The sequence below is a fragment of the Cyprinodon tularosa genome, unplaced genomic scaffold, assembly GCF_016077235.1.
Source record: "Cyprinodon tularosa strain WSP-4 unplaced genomic scaffold, ASM1607723v1 ctg281, whole genome shotgun sequence".
Lineage (NCBI taxonomy): Eukaryota > Metazoa > Chordata > Actinopteri > Cyprinodontiformes > Cyprinodontidae > Cyprinodon > Cyprinodon tularosa.
The window spans coordinates 542,435-564,427 of record NW_024038987.1 but is presented as its reverse complement, the minus strand read 5'-3'; the positions used below and the strand labels follow the sequence as shown (position 1 = coordinate 564,427).

Below are 21,993 nucleotides of genomic sequence, written 5' to 3'. Positions count from 1 at the left end.
CCTCAGACCAACCAGAAAGTTCAACTAACTTGCTGCAGTTCTCCGCTTCCAGATTCCTGACACTTTTGTAAATAAAACGTTAACATTTGCTGGTTCTCCATGTGATACCGCATGTGGGTAAAAGAATACAAACATGACACCTAGTCTTTATTTTGTCAACAGAAGAAAATGTAGCTTCTTTTGAGGTGACAAAGTACTATTTAATTAATTTTATTTTGACCAGCCTTCACAGCACCTGCCCCATTCTGTTCATTGTCCAATGGCTGTCACAAATACCTCATTACTGTCCCATAATATAAATGTTGAGAATATCATGCCGAGGTTTTAAATACTTAGCTTCTCAAACTCTGGATAGAGAGCTATGAGGCTCATAATGAAAAAAACAAACTTGTGTGGGCTGTGGGATAGGCTGGTATCATGAAAGCTTTTTCTAACAAAGAAATTGTGTAGCCTAATTCATTTTTGCAAATAAACAGAATAAAAGTTTTCTTAAAAGGTAGGTCTGGTAAAAAACGACTTAAACACCAATAGAAAACAATATCCACAATGAAGCACAGTGGTGGCCTTACCATGCTTTGGGACATTTTTTTTCCAGCTGGAACAGACGTTTCAGGAATAAAACTTTCAGGTCTCTGTTAGAAACAAATAAGAAAACCATAATCTTTCAACAATAAAGAACCAGAAACATTTTATACAATCGAACATAATAAGATAAAACATTTTGAATTGCCCCATCAGAACCAAACCTAAATCCTACTGTATACCTGTGGTGTGATCTGAACACTAAAAATTGAGCCATAAAAAAAAAAACATGTAAAGATGTGCAATACTGCAAGTGCAAGTCCTCCTCTCAAAATGGCTGTGTGTCAATAAATACCTGCTTTTATTTTGGTATCACTTTTGATTAAAAAAAATAAAATAAAAACTGTGATCCTAACAGTGCTGTGCTTTTTATATTAGCAATAACTCCAACTCTGCTCTCTTGCTTTGGTGGAAGACTGAACCCCTGGTTTTCTATTAGTCCTGCAGGCCCATTTCAAACTAATACAGAGGTGGTATACCAGAGGTTTATTCATTTTAAAATCTCTGGAATATTTATGTAAACTGTAAAGAGTCTAGAGTTGGAAAGGTGAGCTATAACCAAAGACTTTGCAGGAGCAGGAGTTGGGAGGCCAGTCCTGTCTTGTCTGCCTCACCCCTTTCACCCACAGGGCTAAGCCTAAATAACTGTGGGAGTCTGACGGGGTTTCTCACTTTTCTTGTCCCACGTGTGTATTAGTATGCAGATTTTTTTTCCAGCAGTTTCATTTGTGATAAACTAAGGAAAATGTTCTAGATTGGATGTGGGAAAATAGTTTGTGTCTATATTTTAACACACATCGTAAAATAGAACAACCAGCTGTGTCAGTAATGTTGAAAAAGTTTCTTAGTGTATGAAGAAAAACTAGACACTAGATTCTTTAAGATGATAGCTACTAATCTCCTCTGTGAACATGGGCAGGTTTCTCATGTGAAACCCTCTACATACCTGTCAGTGCACACTGAATAATACTACACCTCCACAATAATGCAGCCATAAAGCAGCCACTGCACTATAGGGAGTAACACCCATCAGGATCTCTGTTGGCTGACCACATACTTTAGGCTTTCGTCATAATCTAAGTGCCTTGAGAGCTGCAACTGAATTTTCTGCAACTGTTTGCTTAAATTTTTAACCCTTCCAGACAGACATGGTGGCATTAGCTTTAACTCCATGCTGTGAGACCTGAAAGGATAGTTAATGATCAAACTAGAAGTGGAAAAGATGATGCAATTATACCACAGTTCAGTGTGGAAATCTATGCTTAAGCTCCAATGTGCATTTTGAGCATTTGGGAATCTGATCAAATTAGTTAAATTAAGAACAACAATAGTCATGTGTTCAAACAGTTCACAGTGTAAATACTGTATAATATAATAACTGTACTATAAGCAAGAGAGATTAAAAACTATTTATTAAACTGTTTTATTATTTATCAATAACCTTTCGGACAGTTGATCCTCACTGTATCATAATTAGCCCTCAGTGACTGGTATTTGAGTTATGAATATTTAAGATAGTGGCACGGAAATTGTATCAAGCAAATGCCAGTTTCTCACAAAGGGTACATTTACACTGCTGGTCCAGGAATTGGTAAAAGTAGAGAAGATGAATACCTTCAGTCATCAATGTGTCTTTTCAGAGATTTCCAGACTAGTCCAAATGGTCCCATGCAGCTGCAACAGATTATTTTAGGGAAAACATTGTGCTTATCAAGAAGGAGAAAAAAATATGAATGTGTTCAAGACCAAAAGCAGATCCATCCATCCCCACCCTCCATGTTTTTAACAACAAGAACTTAATATGGCATTTTTCCATCAACCTACTGTATCATCATGGCCTCATTCTTATATTTTAAGTACAGCTCTTTTCTTGTGAATAGACTCCAACAGTCTGTTACTTAAAAATGCATCTCTTACTTCACATCCTTTTACATGATTGTACTCTGCTTTATCTGGTACCAGGTCATGTGTGGCAGCAGTTTCAACAGAGGCTCTCAGACTTCCCTCTCACCAGACCACCCCTGTAGCTACTCTGGTGGAACTCCGAGGTGCTTGAGCCATGAGACATAGTCCCTCCAGAGTGCCGTGGACTGTGCCTTTGGCCTCCTCCTGGTGGAACATGCCGGGTCCCAAGGGATGCGACCAGGGGGCATACAGAACAGATTTATAAAACACCTCATTTGACTCTTCTCAGTGTTGGGGAGAAGCAGCTCCACACCAAGCCTCTCCCAAATGGCCAAGTTTCTCACCCTATCTCTAACTCCTCTTTCCCACTGAAATTAGCGGGTTAACCTGGGTTTTTCAAACAGGGGTCGACTCGCTAACAATCATCATTTGGGTCCCTTCCCATTGCCAAAAAAAAGGGTCTGATCCTGATGTTTGTCTGGACACAAAATTAAGATGGGTTAGTGTTGATGAATTCAACAGTGCTACAGAAATCAGGAAAGTAACCAGTGGAAGGCAACATCGAAGCAAGCCAGGGCTTAGTAAGTGTGCTGTATTGTTTCATTCTTTTATCTGTCCTAAGCCCTCTGACCAGTGCTGCACCATGTTTTTTTCGAATGTAAACAGATTTGTTTCCGCTTGTTAGATCAGACGTGACTGGCGCACTGTATTGACGCCATAATTTAACGGGTCAAACCGAGTCTGAAGTTTCCACAGCTTGCTGAGCAGAGCTGAGGCAACTTTAACACGGGTTGCTTGCCAAGTTGTTTGACCTAGGTTGACAAAGGTCCCTGATGTGTTCCCACTAAAGGCCAATTATTCCCGGGACTAAACTGGATTCTCGGCCAGTGGGAAAGGGGTATAATGGACCGCCTTTCCACCCTGCAGAGAAAGATAGTTTCAGCTGCTTTTATCTGGAATTTCAGTCAAGACAAAATGCAAACGAAAATTGTTGCTTCAAACTCATCCAGGAGGAGTATGTCTTGCAAGTCAATTATTCAATGCAATTGATTGCTTTTCTGCCCATCTGACTGTATTTTCTGACTGTATTGATTTAAATAGGAATCTTGTCTTTTGGTCATTATCCAGATTTGATGACCATAGTTGAGCGTAGGAACATAGACCGAGCAGTAAAGTAAATTGAGGGCCTTTCCTTATGACTCAGCTGTCTCTTCACCACAAAAGACTAGTACAGAGTCCTCATTATAGCAATAGCCAATCCGAGGCACAAGGCAGCTAGCAACAGAACCATGTCAAATGTAAAAAGCAGAGACAATACCTACTAATCCTAAAAATCGATTCCCTCCGGCACTTGGCTTCGCCTAGAGATCCCCTCCATAAAGGTTATGAACAGGACCGATGACAGAGGGCAGCTCTGCAGGAGTCAAACATGCATGGGGAACAGGTCTGGCTTCATGCTGGCAATGCAGACCAGACTCCTGCATTGCTTGTAAAGAGACCGTTTGGCTTCTTATAAAGGACCCTAACTCACTACTTCTGGAGCACTCCTCACAGGGCATCATGAGGGACAGAGCACAAAGCACATGTGGACTGGTTGGGCAAACTTCCATCAGCCATTGAGCACCCAGCAGATGGTGCAGAGCCTGTCCAGTGTCCCAAGCTCAAGAAGAAAACCACACTGCTTCAGCAATCAGTCAGACTCTCCTATCCAGCATCATGGCCTTCCCAGGGAGGCAGAGCGGGGTGATCTCCTGGAGTTGGAACACTCCCTCCGGTCCTTGTTCTGGTCAAGGGAAACTACCGCCCCAGTCTGTCAGTCCTGGGGCACTGTCCCCAACTGCTACAGAATGTTTAAGAGGCATGTCAGCCATGACAGCCCAACAACATCCAGAGACCAGAGGGTTTCTGCCACATTAAAGGCTGTATGGCCACAGGTGCAGAGGGGCGTCTTATCAATAAAGGCAGATTCCATGACATCAGCCTCCCCCAGAATCTGTAGAAGCTGTCAGAATAAAATATCTATATATTTTGGTATCTTAGATTTAGACTAAGACAACTTTTATTGTCAGTTTGTATACACAGTGTATACAAAACAACATTTTGTTTTGTACAGCTTTCATGACATTACCATTCCTTAAAGTGCAGCAGTGAACAAATCACATGCCCACATTTTGGCCACATTTTTATGTGTACACCCCTTTGGCCTAGTAAGTCTCAAACTAAAATGTTTTTTTTTTCTTTGCTAATAAACAGTATAAGTAGATGTTTTGTAGCACTTTCTGCATTTCTCTGGTTTGGTTGAACATTTAATTTCCCCTTTAAATTAACGGGTCAACCCGACTGTGGTGTTCCCACACATGCCGATCTGAGGCGATTTTTACACGGGTCGCTTGCCGAGCCGTTTTTACCCGGTACATGCATCATTGAGCTGTTCGCAGTTCCACTAAAATCTGATTGTTCCCGGGTTTAAACAGGTTTTTCGGCCAGTGGGAAATAGGTATTTGATGCCCTCCTCAATAAACAGGTGTACTGCATCTGATTTTTAATCAGTATTGGTATTGACTTGTCACTATTGTGCTCCAAAGTTGTGGTGTAAGATATGCACATAAGCAATAGGAGACTAGTTCAGAACGCCCCTCTGGGCATTGCAAACCTAGCTGATAATCTATAGAAATTACACATAACCTGGTGGGACCTGAAGAGGACTGTGGAAACCATAAGCCCTGCCAGCCTTAAAAAAAATGCAGCGGGTAAAAGGAGAGAGGGTAAAAGAACTCTACATTGATATGAGAGACAGAAAAATTAGTTAATGCTGCTAAAGGATGTTCTATAGGCTATACAGAATCATGGGTTGGACTTTCTAATGACTCTAAATGTAAGTGGGGGCCAAAAGAGCATACTAATAAATGTTATCTTTGCAAGTCAAAACATCCTGAAAGGGTTAAGTGTTTTGCAAAGGTCTATACAATGAGCCATTTCACTCCTCTCTCCGTGGGAGCAGATTTATCTTCACTCGAAAAAAATATGCAGAAACACCTTTATTTTGAAGACATGCAATACGATTATTCTTTTAATTTTTTTCCAATTTAGGCATACTGAAGGCTTAACGCCTCCACAAAGCTGCGAACAGCTCTATGAAGGTGATAACAACAACCCTTATTTAGCTACTCTTATAAAGTAGCCAGAAAGTCCTACAGCCAGGGTCATAAAGAACAGGATGAACATCAGGGGTGGTAGAGCAAACATGGTTAATGTGTTTTTGCAAGACTTAAGACAACCTGGGGTCCAAATACACACCACCCTTAGGATCCTCTACCTATTCTAATTGTGTAACCACACTATTGTGCAAATATCCAGTCTTATTTTAGTTTGTTTCCAAGGAGCCAGACTGTTTTTTAATCCCTGTTCTTAAGAAGCAGTTCTCCAAGGTTTTGAAGGTCTTTTGAAGATTTTACCAAGCACTTTTAAGTCCAAACTTTAATATTAACTCCATCTTTAATCTTTTAAATTACATAACTTAGAGACACATCACTTCTGGTGTGCACCTCAGTGTAAACCAGCATGTCCACGTAAACTCTGCAAGTATACCAGCTGGTTGTGGTCAAAACATGAAAACTTTTAGAGATAAAAAAAAAAGAAAAACAGGAAAAAAACAATGTGAAAGTCGGGGTTCGGCGCCTGGCGGGGCACGTGCACATATATATGGGCACGTGTGAGTTTAGAGGATCAACTTTGTCTTCCCCTCTTTTTAAACTTATATTTACAGTGACAACTGCTTTAAATCACACTAGTGACATACTATCACACAATGAAAAACATTACGCTAAACAAGCAATCGCCTGTGGTTAAAAACTGTTTTTTTCAGAACACATGTTCTCATGTACTACAGGCTGATGTTTGTGCTGCTCGAGGCCCACGTCATACTTGGATCCACGGTGTCTTCACGTTGACTGGGAAATTTCAGCACCAAAACCAAAAAGCGTTTTACCCCTTAATGCTTACAAATGGTTGCCATTCTCATTGTAAATTATTTATATGCAAGGCATTTACAGGACATTACATGTTTTCTAATTTTCTGCAAAATCAAAAACAAAAAAACAATATAAAACATATATATCTGTAAAATAACAGCTTTATGATTAGGTTACACATATTTGAAGCAAGGTGCTTAAAAAACTGGTTGAAATGTATTTTTTTTAAATTAGTTGAAATATTTTTAATCAATTCCATTTACTTTTGTTATAATGGTCTTAATTTTTTTGTCCAATGCACATCATTCATAATATATCCCCGTTACTAAAACATCACAATAACTAGTATTTGGATAAGTATGGGAAAAGTATGGTCTTGCATTATTAATATCTAGCCTTTCTCTTTTTACTTTATTTATTTTGCTTTCTTTTATTTTTTTTTGTAGTTGCTATCCGAGAAACGCTGTTATCAAACAGCCACTGAATGCACCATTCCAACCCGACCCCAGGAGCGCGCTCCCTACGTTTACGTGGCTACTCCTCCTCCTCTACATAGTACGTGCGCGCACTCGTCTGTCGCGTGGTGGGGATCATCCATATTGCTGCTGCTGGTGCTGATAAGGTTCTAATCCTAAGAGGCCGTTGGACACATTTATTCGCGTTTTTCTCGTATATTTTGTCTCTCGGTGCTGACCGCTCCGCACCCCGGGCCGAAACTATTTGGGTCTCGGAGCGAAAGAGGAGCGGTAGGCCCCCGTGGAGCAACTTCACACTTCCCTGAAATTGAAGGCGGATTCGGACTAGTGAGTAGGGGGGAAGGAAGGGATTGTTAAATCCTTAGAAGGGGGTGGGAAGGAAGACGGTGGTGGGGAAATGGCCACTCAGGTGGAGGCTCTTCTGCCGGGAAACCCTCTTGCCAAGGCGGAGGAGCATGGCAAAGTGATCCACGGCGAGCCGGTGGAAGTAGCAGAGGAGGAGGAGGAGGAGCTGCAGCGGGCCAAGCGAGGTGTCGCGGACAGCGGCGCCGAACTGGGAGGGAACACCGGCGGCGAGGGGCAGAGCTCCAAACGGGCGACGGAGCTCCAGCAGGACGAGGACAGCAGTGACAGCGGGGACAAGCTAGGCGAGGGTAAAGGCAGCGGGGGGAGGAAGGAGTTTACTGAAGCTCCCCCGCCCAAGGTGAACCCGTGGACCAGGAAAATGAACGCGGTGACCGTGGTCAGCGTGAACGGACAGACACACACCGGTATGTTCCCACCAGACATCAGCCTCACATACAGATAATAAGAGATAAATAGAGAAATAAAGAGCTGTCAGTCTGGATATATTTGGAGTTAAAGACCCCCACCCTCCTCACACTGAAGGCTATTCTTAGGGTCAAACATGAGTGCCTCTCAACGTAAAGTGTTCACACCCTTTAAAGAAATACTTAATATGCTCGATCTGTTCTCTCTGGATTGGTCTTCAACATGATTTACGATCTTAATTACACCTAACATCATCTAAGGGGTGTAATTTAATGGTTTGGCTCTCACACTACCTTTGTGTTGTTGCTTATTTAGGAAAACCGTGTTGTCAAAAAGCTTGATTCCCTGTGTATCCAGTTTTTATTTAATGTTTTGTTTTTGCTGTGTCATCATTGCTGTCTGATTGCAACTTTTTCTCGTTAGTAGTCCCACATGATATCTGCAGCCTGGCAGGACTCCGGTTATTATTGGCTTGTAAACTATTTGAACCGATCTTTGCTTTTTGTTTGTTTTGTCTTTGGGGACAGACAGGCAGCCACGCCAAGTCAGAAATACGCGTCCGTGCTCTCTGCATGAGTTAAAGCAGAATGAAATAGCTGTGGTTGGCTTTGTAACAGCTTAGCCAGGGCTAACAATAGCACACACATACACTCCCCTTCGGCCTAGCCTGTCTCTTTAGCCTTCACCGTTAGCCCGGATCTCATCTGGCGAATGTCCTTTTTTTTTAACCCAGCCTGTTTGGGTTTTGTACCCCATCCTGAAACATCGCCCATCATGAAAACATATGCTTCTTTAATCGCTATAAATGATCGGGTTCGTTTAGAGGCGTCACGTGCTCACTCCACGTGTTCCCCGAGAGAAAAGGCATGGCTGCTTTCAAGCTAGCCGGCTACATTAGCCGCCTGTCTGCAGCCCCTTTAAGGATAATTGTTAGCTTAGGATGACCAAAATAAGGAGAAAGGGGTGATTGGCGACATGTAAAGCGGTTGTCATGTGTGGTGTTTGCTGCTAGGAACTGTAAAGAGCTTCCATACAGTCTTTCAACCAAGCTAGCTGTTGTTAGCATGGTAGCAGGGAAGCTATGTCATCACTGAGACCCATGGGAGAGAAATGTCCCTATTAAGGCAGTTCAATTGTAATTTATGTAGCTGATGGAAATATTAGATTTTAGTTAAATCTTACAGCAGAAGTTTCCAAGTTTTTCCGCCTTTTTTCCCCACTTTTCTTTGATAAGTAAGTGAAAATTGTCAAATATCTGAACCACTTTTATATCAGTTACATTTAAAATGTGACTGCATTTCAAAATGTATAGCAGTAAGGAAGGTATAGTAGGGGTAATTAATTTATCCGCATATGGTTTTCATCTGATTTTGCTTTGTCACCGAAATTGACCTTGGTTGTTAAGTAATAACTGACTGTGCCTCCTTTGGCAGCTTTAGTACCCATTGTTTGTTTGTAATAATTGGGCATAAGTCTTTTACATCAGAGGAAAGATATAAATGCACAATAAACTTTCAATTAGGGCATAGAAAATTATCAGATAAATTGATTAATCTAATTTAGTAGTTGATTAACCAGAGAGTAGAGTCTCTAAAACTTGCCTTTAGCTGACAGAGCCACACACTTAGAGCAGTAATTATACCAACATTGTAACATAAAAACTTAAAAACAATTTGCATTTAAGATAACTTTTGTCTGTCAATGTGCTCTAACTAGAGAAGTGAAAAGGTTTTAATTTTCACCTGGTTTAAATTCATAAAGTCTTTTTTTTTTTTTTTTTCCAGTTAACATAAATTATTAAAAAGAAAATAATAGACTGGTTTACACAATAATCGTTAATTGCAGCCCTACTTTCAACAATTGTTTTGGGACTTTTTTAGATTTCTTTTGAATACGTTTTTATTTTGAAATACCTGTTAAATGTCAATTGAAGGCAAATCAGTTTAGTTAAGTTTTGAACTTGGACTGTTTCAAAACCTTAATTTAATATTACTGTTTTTGTTTTAAAGTTTTAGAAGGGGTTAGTGGTTAGAGCGTTGATCTGATGCACAACCAAAGTGTTCATCGAGGTCATGAACTGATCTTTTAGCTTTTTATGGTACCTAAATTTATAGATTTATGTATTAGATCAAGTCAGATATCGGAAGAGTTTGTATCAGACCTATATTAACCCATTTAGGCCGGGAAAGCATTACCGCATTTCTACCATTCAAGCCGGGGGCGCTGTTGCGTAATTCTACCATTGACGCCGGGAGAGCATATAAGTCAAGCAAGAAGAAAGAAGTTTTTTTCAAGCAAACATGGAGGAGTTTGATAGAGAAGAGTTGTCGGAAGGCAGTGATTTTGAGGAGTATGTCGGCTTTGATGACGGTATAGATGAAAATGATGACTTTGAACGCGCTGAACCAATCGAACTACCACCGCAATGCACGGAGTGTTTTCAACCGCACACCTGGAGTGAAAGTTGATTTGCCTGCAGACGCCACACCGCTGCAGGCATTTGAGCATATTTTTAATGAAGAACTTTGGATGCATCTTGTTACCGAGACGAATAGGTACAGTGACCAAACAAACCAAACTCCAACAAGAGCAAAGATGGCAAAGTGGTCACCCGTGACTGTGACGGAGATGAAGACATTTATTGGGCTGTGTATGGGCATGGGACTTCTTGTGTTGCCAGTACGAAGAGATTATTGGCGACAGAGTAAATCTCTCTTCAGGACGCAGTTCCCCCAAAATATGTCCCGGGACAGATTTGTGGCCATCTGGAGGTAAGTTGTATGCAATTTATAACACAGACATATGCATTATTATGCATAATAATACTGTTAATAAGTAATCATCAGATAGTTATTTATGTAATGTTTGTTCTTTATTTTAAAAACGTTTTATATTGCACATTCTCAATGAAGACATGATCACATATGGAAAAAATAAAAGGTTGAATTTTATTTTATTTTTTTTTTTGATTACTGCTTTTCACTTTTTTTTTGGGGAAGAATTTCAAAGATAAAATATATTTTGAGTTCTATCTGCTACAGAAGCTGAGATATCAATAATTTACTAGGCGTTGACACAGTTGCTGAATTTACAGAAAAACTTCAGGTTTTAGGGGTATTTTTTAAAATCGGCCATAGGTTTTTAAGGTGTTTTTTCCAGGCGTTTTAGGCCTAAATGGGTTAAAGGTTAGGATTTAATAATTTTTTTTTAAACTCTGGGTAGGTTGAATTGAATGCATTTTACCTTTAATAAATCAAACATTCCCTCGAAGACGGCTTTTTATATTTGCTGTGGTTTTCTTTGATTTAGAGAATGTTTCATCTGAACCATAGGAGTGTTGCAGAAGTGGAACAACCTTTCAGGTGGCTCCTATGTGTCACTTAGTGATTGCCTGGGAACCTTTCCAGGGCTGCTGTAGAAGGCCACCATCCCACTTCTGACTCCAAGGACTCAACTGGTATAGAAATTGTATGGATGTGTTTCTATCAGTGACTGTTTAGCATGTACTTTTATTGCCACAGTAAATTGTCAAAAAGATGAAAAATGACTGAAAGGTGTTTTTATAATTTTGTTTGTTGGAGGTTTAAAAATCGGAGCATTAGGTGTGAAGTTGCTTTATTTCATGTTCAGTTTTCTGTCTGACTTGGTGTGAATTTAAAGTTAAAACTGACTCTAGATTGAAGCCTTAAAAAGAAAACCTGTGCTATTGGGCTTTTATTTTAGAGACAGCATCTCTAAAAAAGCACAAAAAGTTTTTTTTTTTCTGAAGCTCTCTGCTCTGCATTCAGCTTTGACCAAACCTTTTTTTTGTGTGTGTGCGATCCAGTTGGGTTGTTTGCAGTGTTGGTAAATGTTTTTTTTCCCTCCCTTTTAAGCGGCTTTTGGGCTGCGGACTGTATCCAGGATCAGAATGAATGTCCTCCTGAAGTTGTCGCATTAGTGTTTAATTTTGGCTCAGAGTCAGAGGTAGAACTAAAGAGGCAATGGTGTCTCTTTAGTTTTTGTTGCATTCAGAAGCCAGAGTTGTTGAAATGCAGATACTAGCTCGGCCAGGGGACTCTTAGCAGTGTTGCTTCTAAAGCTTTGTTTGTATTCCATTAGAGCCAAACCTAGGGTGCTTATTAGTTTCTGTGCCATATAAGCAGTCTAAACTCAAAGCACATGCAAATATTTGCCATGTGTCTCTTATTGAAACATGAGAAGGTAAAACAGTAGACATTGGATAGAAAAATCCAGGCTGAAAGATGTCAAAGCTCCAAGTGTGCAAGTCAAAATGTTGGGTCAGATCGTTGGGTCAGACAATTGAATTTGTGGAGATTCAATGAATAGACCCTCGTAGGGTTATATTGATTTACATTTGATTAATATGTAAAGTCTGATATTGATTTTACTCACAAATCATTCAAATGCGTCTCTTTAAGGTTTATTTAAATGTTTTTTTCAGTTCCAAAAAAATGTCATATTAATCCCCAAAAATCGATTCATAAAACAGAAGATCTGTTTAACAAATGCAGCTTCCTTTGTCCTCATCTGCCAACATCGTCTGTCATCCCTTTATGAATTTGCTGTTAAATTCTGATTTAATACTCTTATCCATTTGCTGCATAATTACACAGCCATATAATTCGGGTCACTGCTGAAAAGTTTTAATGATGGGGTATTAGGGCCAGACTAAAGGGAATTTAGTTTTTGACGGGTTGTATTATGAAAATAAAGTTAATATATTACGAGAATAAAGACATAACATTGTGAAGTGGTAAGATTACAAGATAAAACTCATGATATATGAAAAGTCAATATAGTTTTAATGAGAACTCTTGCGCTGTTACCACTGCATTAAAATAAGGTCAGAGAAACTTGTGAAGTTATATTATCATATTGGTTTTTCAAATGACAAAATATTAAACGTTTTGATGAACCAGCATGAAATTATAAGGCTGTTGTGTTACACAAATGAAGCTCAGATTGCTGTTTGGTAGTTTGTGCTGGTCAGATATTTTTTTTCTTAAAGGACTAAATATCTGACAACTTTCTGTCGTGACTTCAATCTTGCAAAATGACAAGCTTTTGCTCGTAATATTACTAAAAATAAAGTCTTAATCTTGCTACTTCTATAATATAAAGACCTTTTCTGATAAATTGATTGATCTTAAGCCTCGGATCCATTCTTTAAATTTAATGGAAACCCAGCCTGGATTTAAGGTTGTTCTTTAATTTAACAAATAATCAACAAAGATAAAAAAAATAAATGCAGGAATAAAGAATAAAAACAAACTTGTAGAAATTGAAAGGTTGTTTGACACCTGATTAATCATTTTGTATAGTTTCCACTGATTGTCTCTGACTGGGGATTGAAAAGCAAAAAATGAATATGAAATATGAATATGGTTCCATAATCACAGCAAGGCCAGCATGTATGGCCACGCTGCTCCCTGAGCTTTATGCTTTATCAAAGGCGGCAAGAATCCATCCCACTTGCCAGATACGTTATCTGCATGCAATAATGTATTGCACTTGAAATGTAGTATTCGAACATTTTTTTATCAGTAACTATTGCAATGTTGCTCAGCTCGAGTCGAAAATTGTACTGTTGTAAGAAACGAGCAAAATGTAGGATTCAGTAAATCTACGTTGTTTTTTTTTTTTCTCCAAATCATCAACTGGGTTTATGTAATTATGTTTCTTGTTGCTACCCACTTAAGGTACTCCTTTAATTCCTTTTTATTTTGCTGGTAAAGACTCATACATTTTTTGAGCAATGAATAATGCACGACTCTTGCATTTCATATATTATCTTTTGTGGGGGGAAAATGATCATAAATGGCAGTGCAGACATTAAACAAAAGCATGAAGAATTGTTTAATGTCCCTTTGGGATCAGGGAAATGATTTTGAATTCAAAATTGGCTCAGCCAATCTATTGAGAGCAGTAGCATAATGATTTAAACACCACATTAAAGATTGCTCTATCTCTTATTAAACCACAAATATGCGTGATCAGGTTGGAGTGGAGAGCTGTGAAGCCTGGGCTGATCCTGAATTAGCCCAGGCCTCACAGCCCAAATCCTAGTTCCTTCCTCCTGTTTCTAGTACCCATTTCTATACCTTTCCTGGAGTCCACAATAAGATCATTAGCTCAGGTGGGAAAGGTCCTCCGGATTGCTGTGGCGAATCGAGGCATCTTTCAACCTCCCTGACATCATTGCATGACAGAAACTCTTAACAGATTATGGTTTTCGAATTAAAACACTCATTTGAAAAAGAACTACAAAAAACAAATTCGTTACGAAGCTAGTGATCCGCTACTTATAAAATCCGTGTATAATTGCATCTTTCACACATAGTACATTAAACATGGTAGCACTAAGGAAAAACCTTCCACAGAACGAAAAGTAGGGCTTGTTTAGCTTCAATTAAGAGGAATTCTGACTAAAGCCATACAGTTCCACTTTATATAGTAGTATAGTGCACATCAGAAGTATTTAAATGTGAAAACAAAGAATGTAAAAGCATCAAATGCATCTATTAAAGGAGTCTGAACATGCATGCATAAGTTGTTTGAGAATGAGTGTAGGCTGGACTGAAATATCCATCACAGAGATCTGGGAAATATGATCTTTAAATAACCTATAAAGAATACATTTGAAAATTAGCATTTGCTTGGAAAACTTGTTACATAGGAACTGGATGAGCATGCTGTGACAACCTTTGCTTGCATTTTGTCGTTGACTCTCAAGCAATCCCTCACAACACCCATGAATGTACCAACAGTGGAGAAGAAAACCCCCTTTAACAGGAAGAAACCTCCAGAAGAACCAGTTTCGGTGTGAGTGACCATCTACCGAGGTCGACAGGGGTCAAGGAGACAGAAGGGGACCATACGACAAGAAGCAGATGTTTGATTTTGTTTTCAGCTGCTAAAAATGTCTTTGTACCCTTGAGAAATGACGACTAAAGACATCCAATCGTTATTCTGAAAAGGTAACTGTTGGCTAGCTCCACAGGTGGCCCCGTCTAGGAAAGACACCGCCAGGCAGACGAGCACAAAGCCACTTCTGCTAGTCACAGTAAAAGAAACAGGACTACACAGAAAACAGGCCAAGCTCCACCATCTTTAAAATGAGATGTTGCTGACAGCAGCACAGAGGATATTTCAACCCAGGATGGAGTCACAGCTGATTAGAAAAAGCAGAGAGAGCCTAAAGTTTTGAGTGTAACATGACTCATACTGCAGAATGGGAGAATAGAGACAGAAAGAAGCAGAATGAAAAAAAAGTTGTGCCTATGTGATCTAAGGGTGTAAATCACACCCATCAGGGCGATTCGATTCGGAATCAATTTCCTGACCCAGCGATTCGATTATTTTTTGATATTCAAGAATTCACCACGATTCGATTAATTGGTTCATTTTTATTTTATTGTATTAATTTTTTTTTACACCTTAAAGGCTAGGCAATGTTTCAAATTTGAAATAAATCAATGAAAGCTGTAATATCGTTTTTGAGAAACAACAGCAAATAACAGAAGTAGAAAAGTTGCTTTCCACCTATTCCTATTAAAACCTCATTCACTGAAAAATAATAATACCCCTGTGTTATAGATTCTGAAAGGCCTTGCATCACAAAATCTGTGCAATGCAACACCTCGGCTCCAGAAGTCCCCGCCCCCTCCACAGACGCTCCGCTGCTCCTCTCCCAAATTGTAGCTCACCGCAGACGGTGCCGCAGACAGGAGGCCGGTTTGTTTTGTTTTAATGACCGAAATTGCGGAAAACAACTTGTGAAGTTGGACCCGCTAGAAGAGCAAGGTGCGCGAAAACGCTGGGACCCTCTTTCCAACTGGATCTCTGCTCTTTTTGGCCCTCATGTCCCTCCGTCGTCGGACTAAACTCGCCCCCACTTCCTCACCGCCTCAGCCATATCTAGACCCACAGTGTGTAGCACAGACCATGCTTCAATATTGAGCATAAATAAAAAAATGTCTGTGTCAAGCTTACTGCAACACACTGCTGTAAGAGTATAACCAGGAACCGAGGTAGGAGGGCAAAATAGGTTTAGCGCCACCGCAGCGCGGGAGGGAGAATTACGTCCAGGAGCAAGTGGATAAAAGTAGACTGGAGGGAAGAAAAAAAACACCAATTGATACTCTTGCGGGCGTTTGGGCTGCTGGATCACATTAGGGGTGTAAATAACAATCGTTTTGTATCGATGCATCGATCCAACAGCCGACGATTCGATGCATCGATACAAAACGATTGTTATTTACACCCCTAATGTGATCCAGCAGCCCAAACGTATAGCGGCATACATACAGAAAATAGCTCAGGATAACCTAGCTATGTTGGATGAGGTATGAGAAAGGTATAGCCACAACAGGGCTGAAGACAAACATCTGTCATAATTAATTTTGTTCAAATAATTCCATTATAATTCGAAAATACTTTATAGTTAAACTTTATTTTGTTTTTTTTTAGAGGGTGTGGTGTTTAACACGGCTTCCTCATACTATCACTTTCTGTTTCTGCATGTAAACATTGTGTGGGAAATTATAAACTTTTTTCCTTTTAGTTAGACGAGCTCATTTTGTCTCTGAGCTGCTAAGGGTGGTTGTCACAGAGCAGAAGTTGCCCATAGGTGTGAAGTATGGGAACTAACTAGGCTGGGCAGCAGGTAGGCTGCAGGTTTCATTCTAATATATAAGCCTGTATTTCCTTTAGTTGTAGCTGCCTCTTGTTGTGTTTTTCTGTCTTACTGTCGAAAGTAGGTTATTTTCTTCTGCACATTATGTTCTAGAATCTGTGTGCCATTACTCTAGCTAAATAATAGTTTTGATTATCAAATTAACAGTTATTTCTATAGTAGATTAATAATTTCAGACATGTCCTAAGGCTTTTGATTTTAAACTTAATCTCATGTTTTTGTAAATAAACCTTTAGAGGTAGTGTTGCCCTGTCTGTTGGGCTAAGGATGAGATGATATTTTTCAGATCTGTTCTTATATTAAAGATAAAGTAAAATGTGTGAAAGTGGCTACTGTGAAGTACATGGTTGAGTCAAAGGAAATGTTGTAGGAGAAGCATTGTAATTTTCAACTTTGTGGGCTACTGTTGAGCCATAACTGCTTTAATCCATGTCCTGAGGTGCCTTGTATTTTATGGTTGGCCGTTACAGGCTCTGAACAGATCATAGGACTAAAGATGCTTCTCAAAGAGAAGGAGTGTCTGTGTGTGACTGAAGGTACTGCTGCAGGGGTCATCTGCTTCATACCTGTTCAACAGTTTCTGTTCATGTTGGATTGTTTCTAACAGTTCAAGTGATGATTTAAAGTGTTTTTTCTCACAGCAAAGAGACGTGAAGGACGGTGTAGCTTCACTCTGCTCTATTACAAATGTCAAAGAGCACTTGAGGAGTTTTAAAGGATTCTGGAAGGATTTCATCGGCTTTGTTCTTGAAAGATTCAATGGTTTTCAGTTTATAGGCAATGGTTCTTCCTCAACCGTCTGTTTTGTGTGCTAAGGTTACCTTTTTTTTTTTATAAATATTTTTGTGCAAACTAAATGCCAAAGCCACAGATTAACATTTCTAGATCCTGTTTTAATCATTTTTTTAAGATAAAGCGTCTGGTATGTAAAGTTAATAAATGTTATTTGTAGACGTGGTTCAGTAGTAGGCCGTGCAGAGACTGTATTGCTTCCTGCAGAAACTCAAGAATTTAATCTACTTCAGGAGCTGCTGGTCATCATCTACACTGCCATTATTCAGTCTGTTCTCTGCACATCTATCACTGTGTGGTTTGGCTCCTCTTCTAAACGAGACCCATCCAGACTACAGCAAACAAACGGGTCTGCAAACAGGCCCATCAGTTAAGCCACTTAAACACAAAACTATTTCATGGATCCGTTTCAGTTTTAAAATGTTTTTGTAAATTATGCATTATTTATTTGTTACCTCAAAAACTAAACCACATAATTTAAGTTAGATTAGGTAATCTAAATTCATACTTGCTGTAAGTTCAGTCAGATATTAAAGGTTAGCAGAGCTTTTAGCTCCTAATCCCCTCCACCCACCCCACACCCACTCATCACACTGTCTGTCAGCTGTTTTAGAGTCCGTGTCCTCAGCCGTCCGACTCTCGTTACGTTTATCGGTCTTAGAGCTGAGTCTGGACGCGCAGATAATGGGACATCCCTGGTGGGGGTTCGGGTGTGGGCTGTTTGTGTCCAGTCCAGGATCCTAACTGTGCAAATATGTAGGCAGATATTGTGGGTTGGGCTGGGGTTTGTGTCTTTACTTTAAAGACAAACGTTTTTGTGAAATTACTCAGGTGACAAAATTTGGGTTTATCTGCTTATTGACTTGCTTGAGATGACGGCCTGTTCTTTGCTAGGTTGGGCCCTCTGCAGCTGTGATAAAGCACAGTCTCTGTCAGCACTTGGTGCCTTGCAAACAAGCCATTATCACTTGGACCTTTTCTACATTCTTTCATGTTGCAAGCACAAACCTTAGTATCATTTATTTATTTGTTTGATAAACCAAAGCAGACTTGAGTGTAATTGTAAAATGGAGGTTAAACAGTGCATTTTTTTAATAAGAAAAACCCTCTTTGCGGAGTGAAACTGATGTAAAAGCGACGGAAATACTTATGAATCTTCGTCAAGCGTATTTCAGTAGATATTGAACAGAATCAGTCAACGTACAGGTCCTGCAAATGCTTCCCCATATGTCCTAGCTTGGCACCTCGATGGACAAGGAACATTTTTGGGCTAGTTTTTTGTCACTCAAAGAGCCCATTAACTTCTTGAGAGCAGTGCATTGCTACGGATCTCCATGTGTTTGCAGATAACGGGAAAAGTGTGCCGATTAAAATAAAAACACAAATTCTTCAGCTCCTTTCAGATAAGAGCAGATCATCTGGTTTAACATCACTTTTTGTTGACACTGTTGAATCAGTTGGTTGCTTAAGCAGTTGCCACGGAGTGTTCTCAGATTTGGATGAACTACCCGATAGAATGTCTTTGACAGATCAGATTCTCCACGCTGAGTTTCCCAGTAGGGGACGTACCAAACATGGAGGAAAAAGAGACGATGTTCAGTCATAATTTAATGGTGGTGTCCTATAATAGTAGACTGGCAGCTTCAACTGCAGGTAAGAGTGGTTCTAGAAGCCTTGTACTTGATAGTTTTCAGGTATGGATTCCAACTTCACCAACAAACTAAGGAGTCTTTGTGCCAAAGTATAAACAATTTTTTGGTCCTTCATTCTTATTTTGCTTAAGGTTAAGTTCAGGTAGCCTAACCAGCCTAAATGAGGCACAACTCAGTTTAGTAAGTTTTAGACTATTTGGTCTAAAATGGAGTGGACCAATCACAGCAGAGGAGGCAGGATTTTATGCTGGAATTACCCATAATGCAATAGTGCTTCTCTGTAACCAATCAGATAACCATAATCCATATTTATCTCATTGGTTCTAACCTGTTTCTGCTGACTCTGCTCGTCCTGCCCTGTCTTTACGATGGTGGTCTGCCGATTCTTTCCAGACTGATGCGGTGTAAGTCAGTCTGTCTGGCACATCACTACAAAGCCGCGCTATTGGCAGCCGTGCTTCTGTCAGCGACTAGTTTGTTAGCTATCTGGACTGGGAACCTTTTCTGAATGTTTATAATTCACAACCCCATTTGTTCTATTACTTCCGCATCTCGCTGGGAACCTTGCGTGTTGCTAATGTTTACAAGTTACTGTTCGTGTAACTGACCCCCGCTCCCATCCTCCTACTAAACTTTTGTTTGGGTAGTAATGCATTCTGATAAGCGCCAAAAGACACATCATATTAGCAATCAGAGTTGGTGCTGGTGTTACTATGAAATTCGCGTTTGCATGTTTATTTTCCCCTCCTGGGGAAAAAAAAAACTCCACCTGCAGTTGCCACATGCTGGAAATCCGCCATTACGCTTGAAAACTTTACGCCCTTCAGTTCCAAACTACAAATGATTTTATTCCTACTTTGAGAATAAACATCTCACTTTCCTGTAGTTATGATGTCGTTTGCTGTTTCGTGTGATGCTGTTGCTTGCCAAACTGCAACCTGAGAGTAATACTGCAGCTACAGAAACACTGGGGAGCCAAAAAAATGCATTGTTATAAAAAAAATTTCTTTATCTAATTTAAAAATTAAATTAAATCATTGAATCAATTTTTTTTTTTTTTATTCCCCCGGGCCTATAATGCCCCCAAAACTTTTTCATTCTTTTTACAGAAGAACTTTTTATGTGTAAAGACTCATAAGCCCCCAGCCTCCCCCATCGACAGCCTCTATCATGAACTGTAACAGATTCTGCACTTCTCTGCTTTTTGGAATGATTTGCTTTTGATGCTTAGGACTCAGAATTGTGCAACAATTAAATATTTTCATGTTTAAAGAATGCTAAGTCTGTTGCTTGTCAAGTTTCTTTTCCCTGCAGGAAAAGAAGGGTCTCTTTTTTCACCAGCTTGCAAAACACACAGTTAATTTGTAGAGTCTTGCAGGTCTTTCAGAAAGCAGACCCTATCTTGTTTGGAGTCGGGCGTCTAGCTTGGTGTCGTATAACATCCGGGGTCAGGTTGGACTCCAGGTCTGGGTTACCTGTCTTACTCAACCCCCTTCGTGTGCAGCCCGTTAATAGGCAAGGCAAGGCAAGGCAAATTTATTTGTATAGCACAATTCAGTACAAAGACAATGCAAAGTGCTTTACATGATTAAAGTACAGGAAGATAAAACAGAATCAAAGCAAGTAGGAAAAAATAAAAAACAAATAAAATAAAATAAAAAATGCAGAAACAAAAAAAGAATATTAAAAACAGTTGGATTAAAGAAAACATGTTTTTGTTGAATTATTTAACTAGAACAGTCGAAGGCAATCCTAAACAAATGTGTTTTTAGTCTTGATTTAAAGGAACTCAGGCTTTCCGCACTTTTACAGTTTTATGGAAGTTTGTTCCAGATAAGTGGAGCATAGGAACTAAATGCTGCTTCTCCATGTTTAGTTCTGGTTTTAGGTCTGCAGAGCAGGCTGGAGCCAGAAGACCTGAGTGGTCTGGAGGGTTGATAAACTAATAGCAAGTCTGTGATGTATTTAGGTGCTAAGCCATTCAGAGATTTATAGACTAACAGAAGTATTTTAAAGTCTATTCTCTGAGATACAGGGAGCCAGTGTAAGGACTTTAGAACTGGGGTGATGTGCTCTACTTTCTTAGTCTTAGTGAGGACACGGGCAGCAGCGTTCTGGATCAGCTGCAGCTGTCTGATCCACTTTTTAGGCAGACCTGTGAAAACACCGTTGCAGTAATCAATTCGACTAAAAATAAACGCATGGATTAGTTTTTCCAGATCATGCTGAGACATTAGTCCTTTAATCCTGGAAATGTTCTTCAGGTAATAAAAAAAGCCGACCTTGTAATTGTCTTTAAATGCTTTTGGAGGTTCAAGTCTGAATCCAGCACTACACCTAGACTTCGGGCCTGATCAGTGGTTACTAGCTGAAGCGACTGAAGCTTCAGCTAATAGGCTTCAGCTTCACGCTCTGCAGTGATGTCATCGCCCTGATCACGTGACTGCAGGGTGTCCAACGTGTGTGAGGCAGGCTGTCTCTGCCGTTTCCTCCTTATTTGGTTGCAGCAGTCAGGCTTCCCTCTGCCGTCGTCACTCTGCACCACCATGCGTAGCAGGCAGTCACTCTGAATGCAGCCACCTGATGACGTCTCTTTCCTTCTCTGATTTAATATATTAGAGATTCCTGTACATGTATAAATGTACAGAGGACGTCAGTCCTAAAGCTTTAATGTGAAAAGTTTTTTAAAGGCTAAAAATTGTTGGCCATATTTACATGTTAGGAGGAAATCATGTTTTTTGAATTTGAACAAAACCCCACAATGTTACCTTTACTTGCTATTTAAAGGAGGATGGGGCAAACGCATAAACCTTTTCTCCTGTTCATCTTTTTTTCCCCATGGGCTGCCTGTGTGTTAATTTGAATAAGTTCTTGGCATGCATGACACTTGTAATAATAGCAGTTTACTCTATTGCATTCCAAGCAATCTTTTGTGCAATATCCAGATTACCCACTGTATACAAATTTAAACATTGTCTATTTGCTCTGTTGGGAAAAAAAATAGAATATACCATTTACATTAAGAATACTGGGTTTGCAACCTATTGGAGAAAGCCTAGATAATCTGCTGTCATTGCTCTGCAGGTTCTGATGGATTAAATTTAGGTTTGCAACTAACAACTAGTTTGCTAATTGATTCTTATGTC

At 39.7% G+C, this 21,993-nt stretch overlaps 1 protein-coding gene across 3 annotated transcripts in view; it reads left to right on the top strand.

Moving 5' to 3' along the window:
• The first annotated feature begins 7,016 nt into the window (after positions 1 to 7,016).
• The window catches only part of larp1 (La ribonucleoprotein 1, translational regulator), a 68,073-nt gene continuing 53,096 nt past the window's right edge, over positions 7,017 to 21,993 (top strand). For 2 of the 3 annotated variants that reach the window (XM_038290477.1, XM_038290473.1), the window contains exon 1: positions 7,018 to 7,704. In XM_038290477.1, coding sequence (XP_038146405.1) covers positions 7,332 to 7,704 — 373 coding nt within the window. In that variant the 5' untranslated portion in view covers positions 7,018 to 7,331. Of the gene's footprint in view, positions 7,705 to 21,993 lie in introns of all 3 variants that reach the window. The other variant, XM_038290474.1, reaches the window with a different exon arrangement.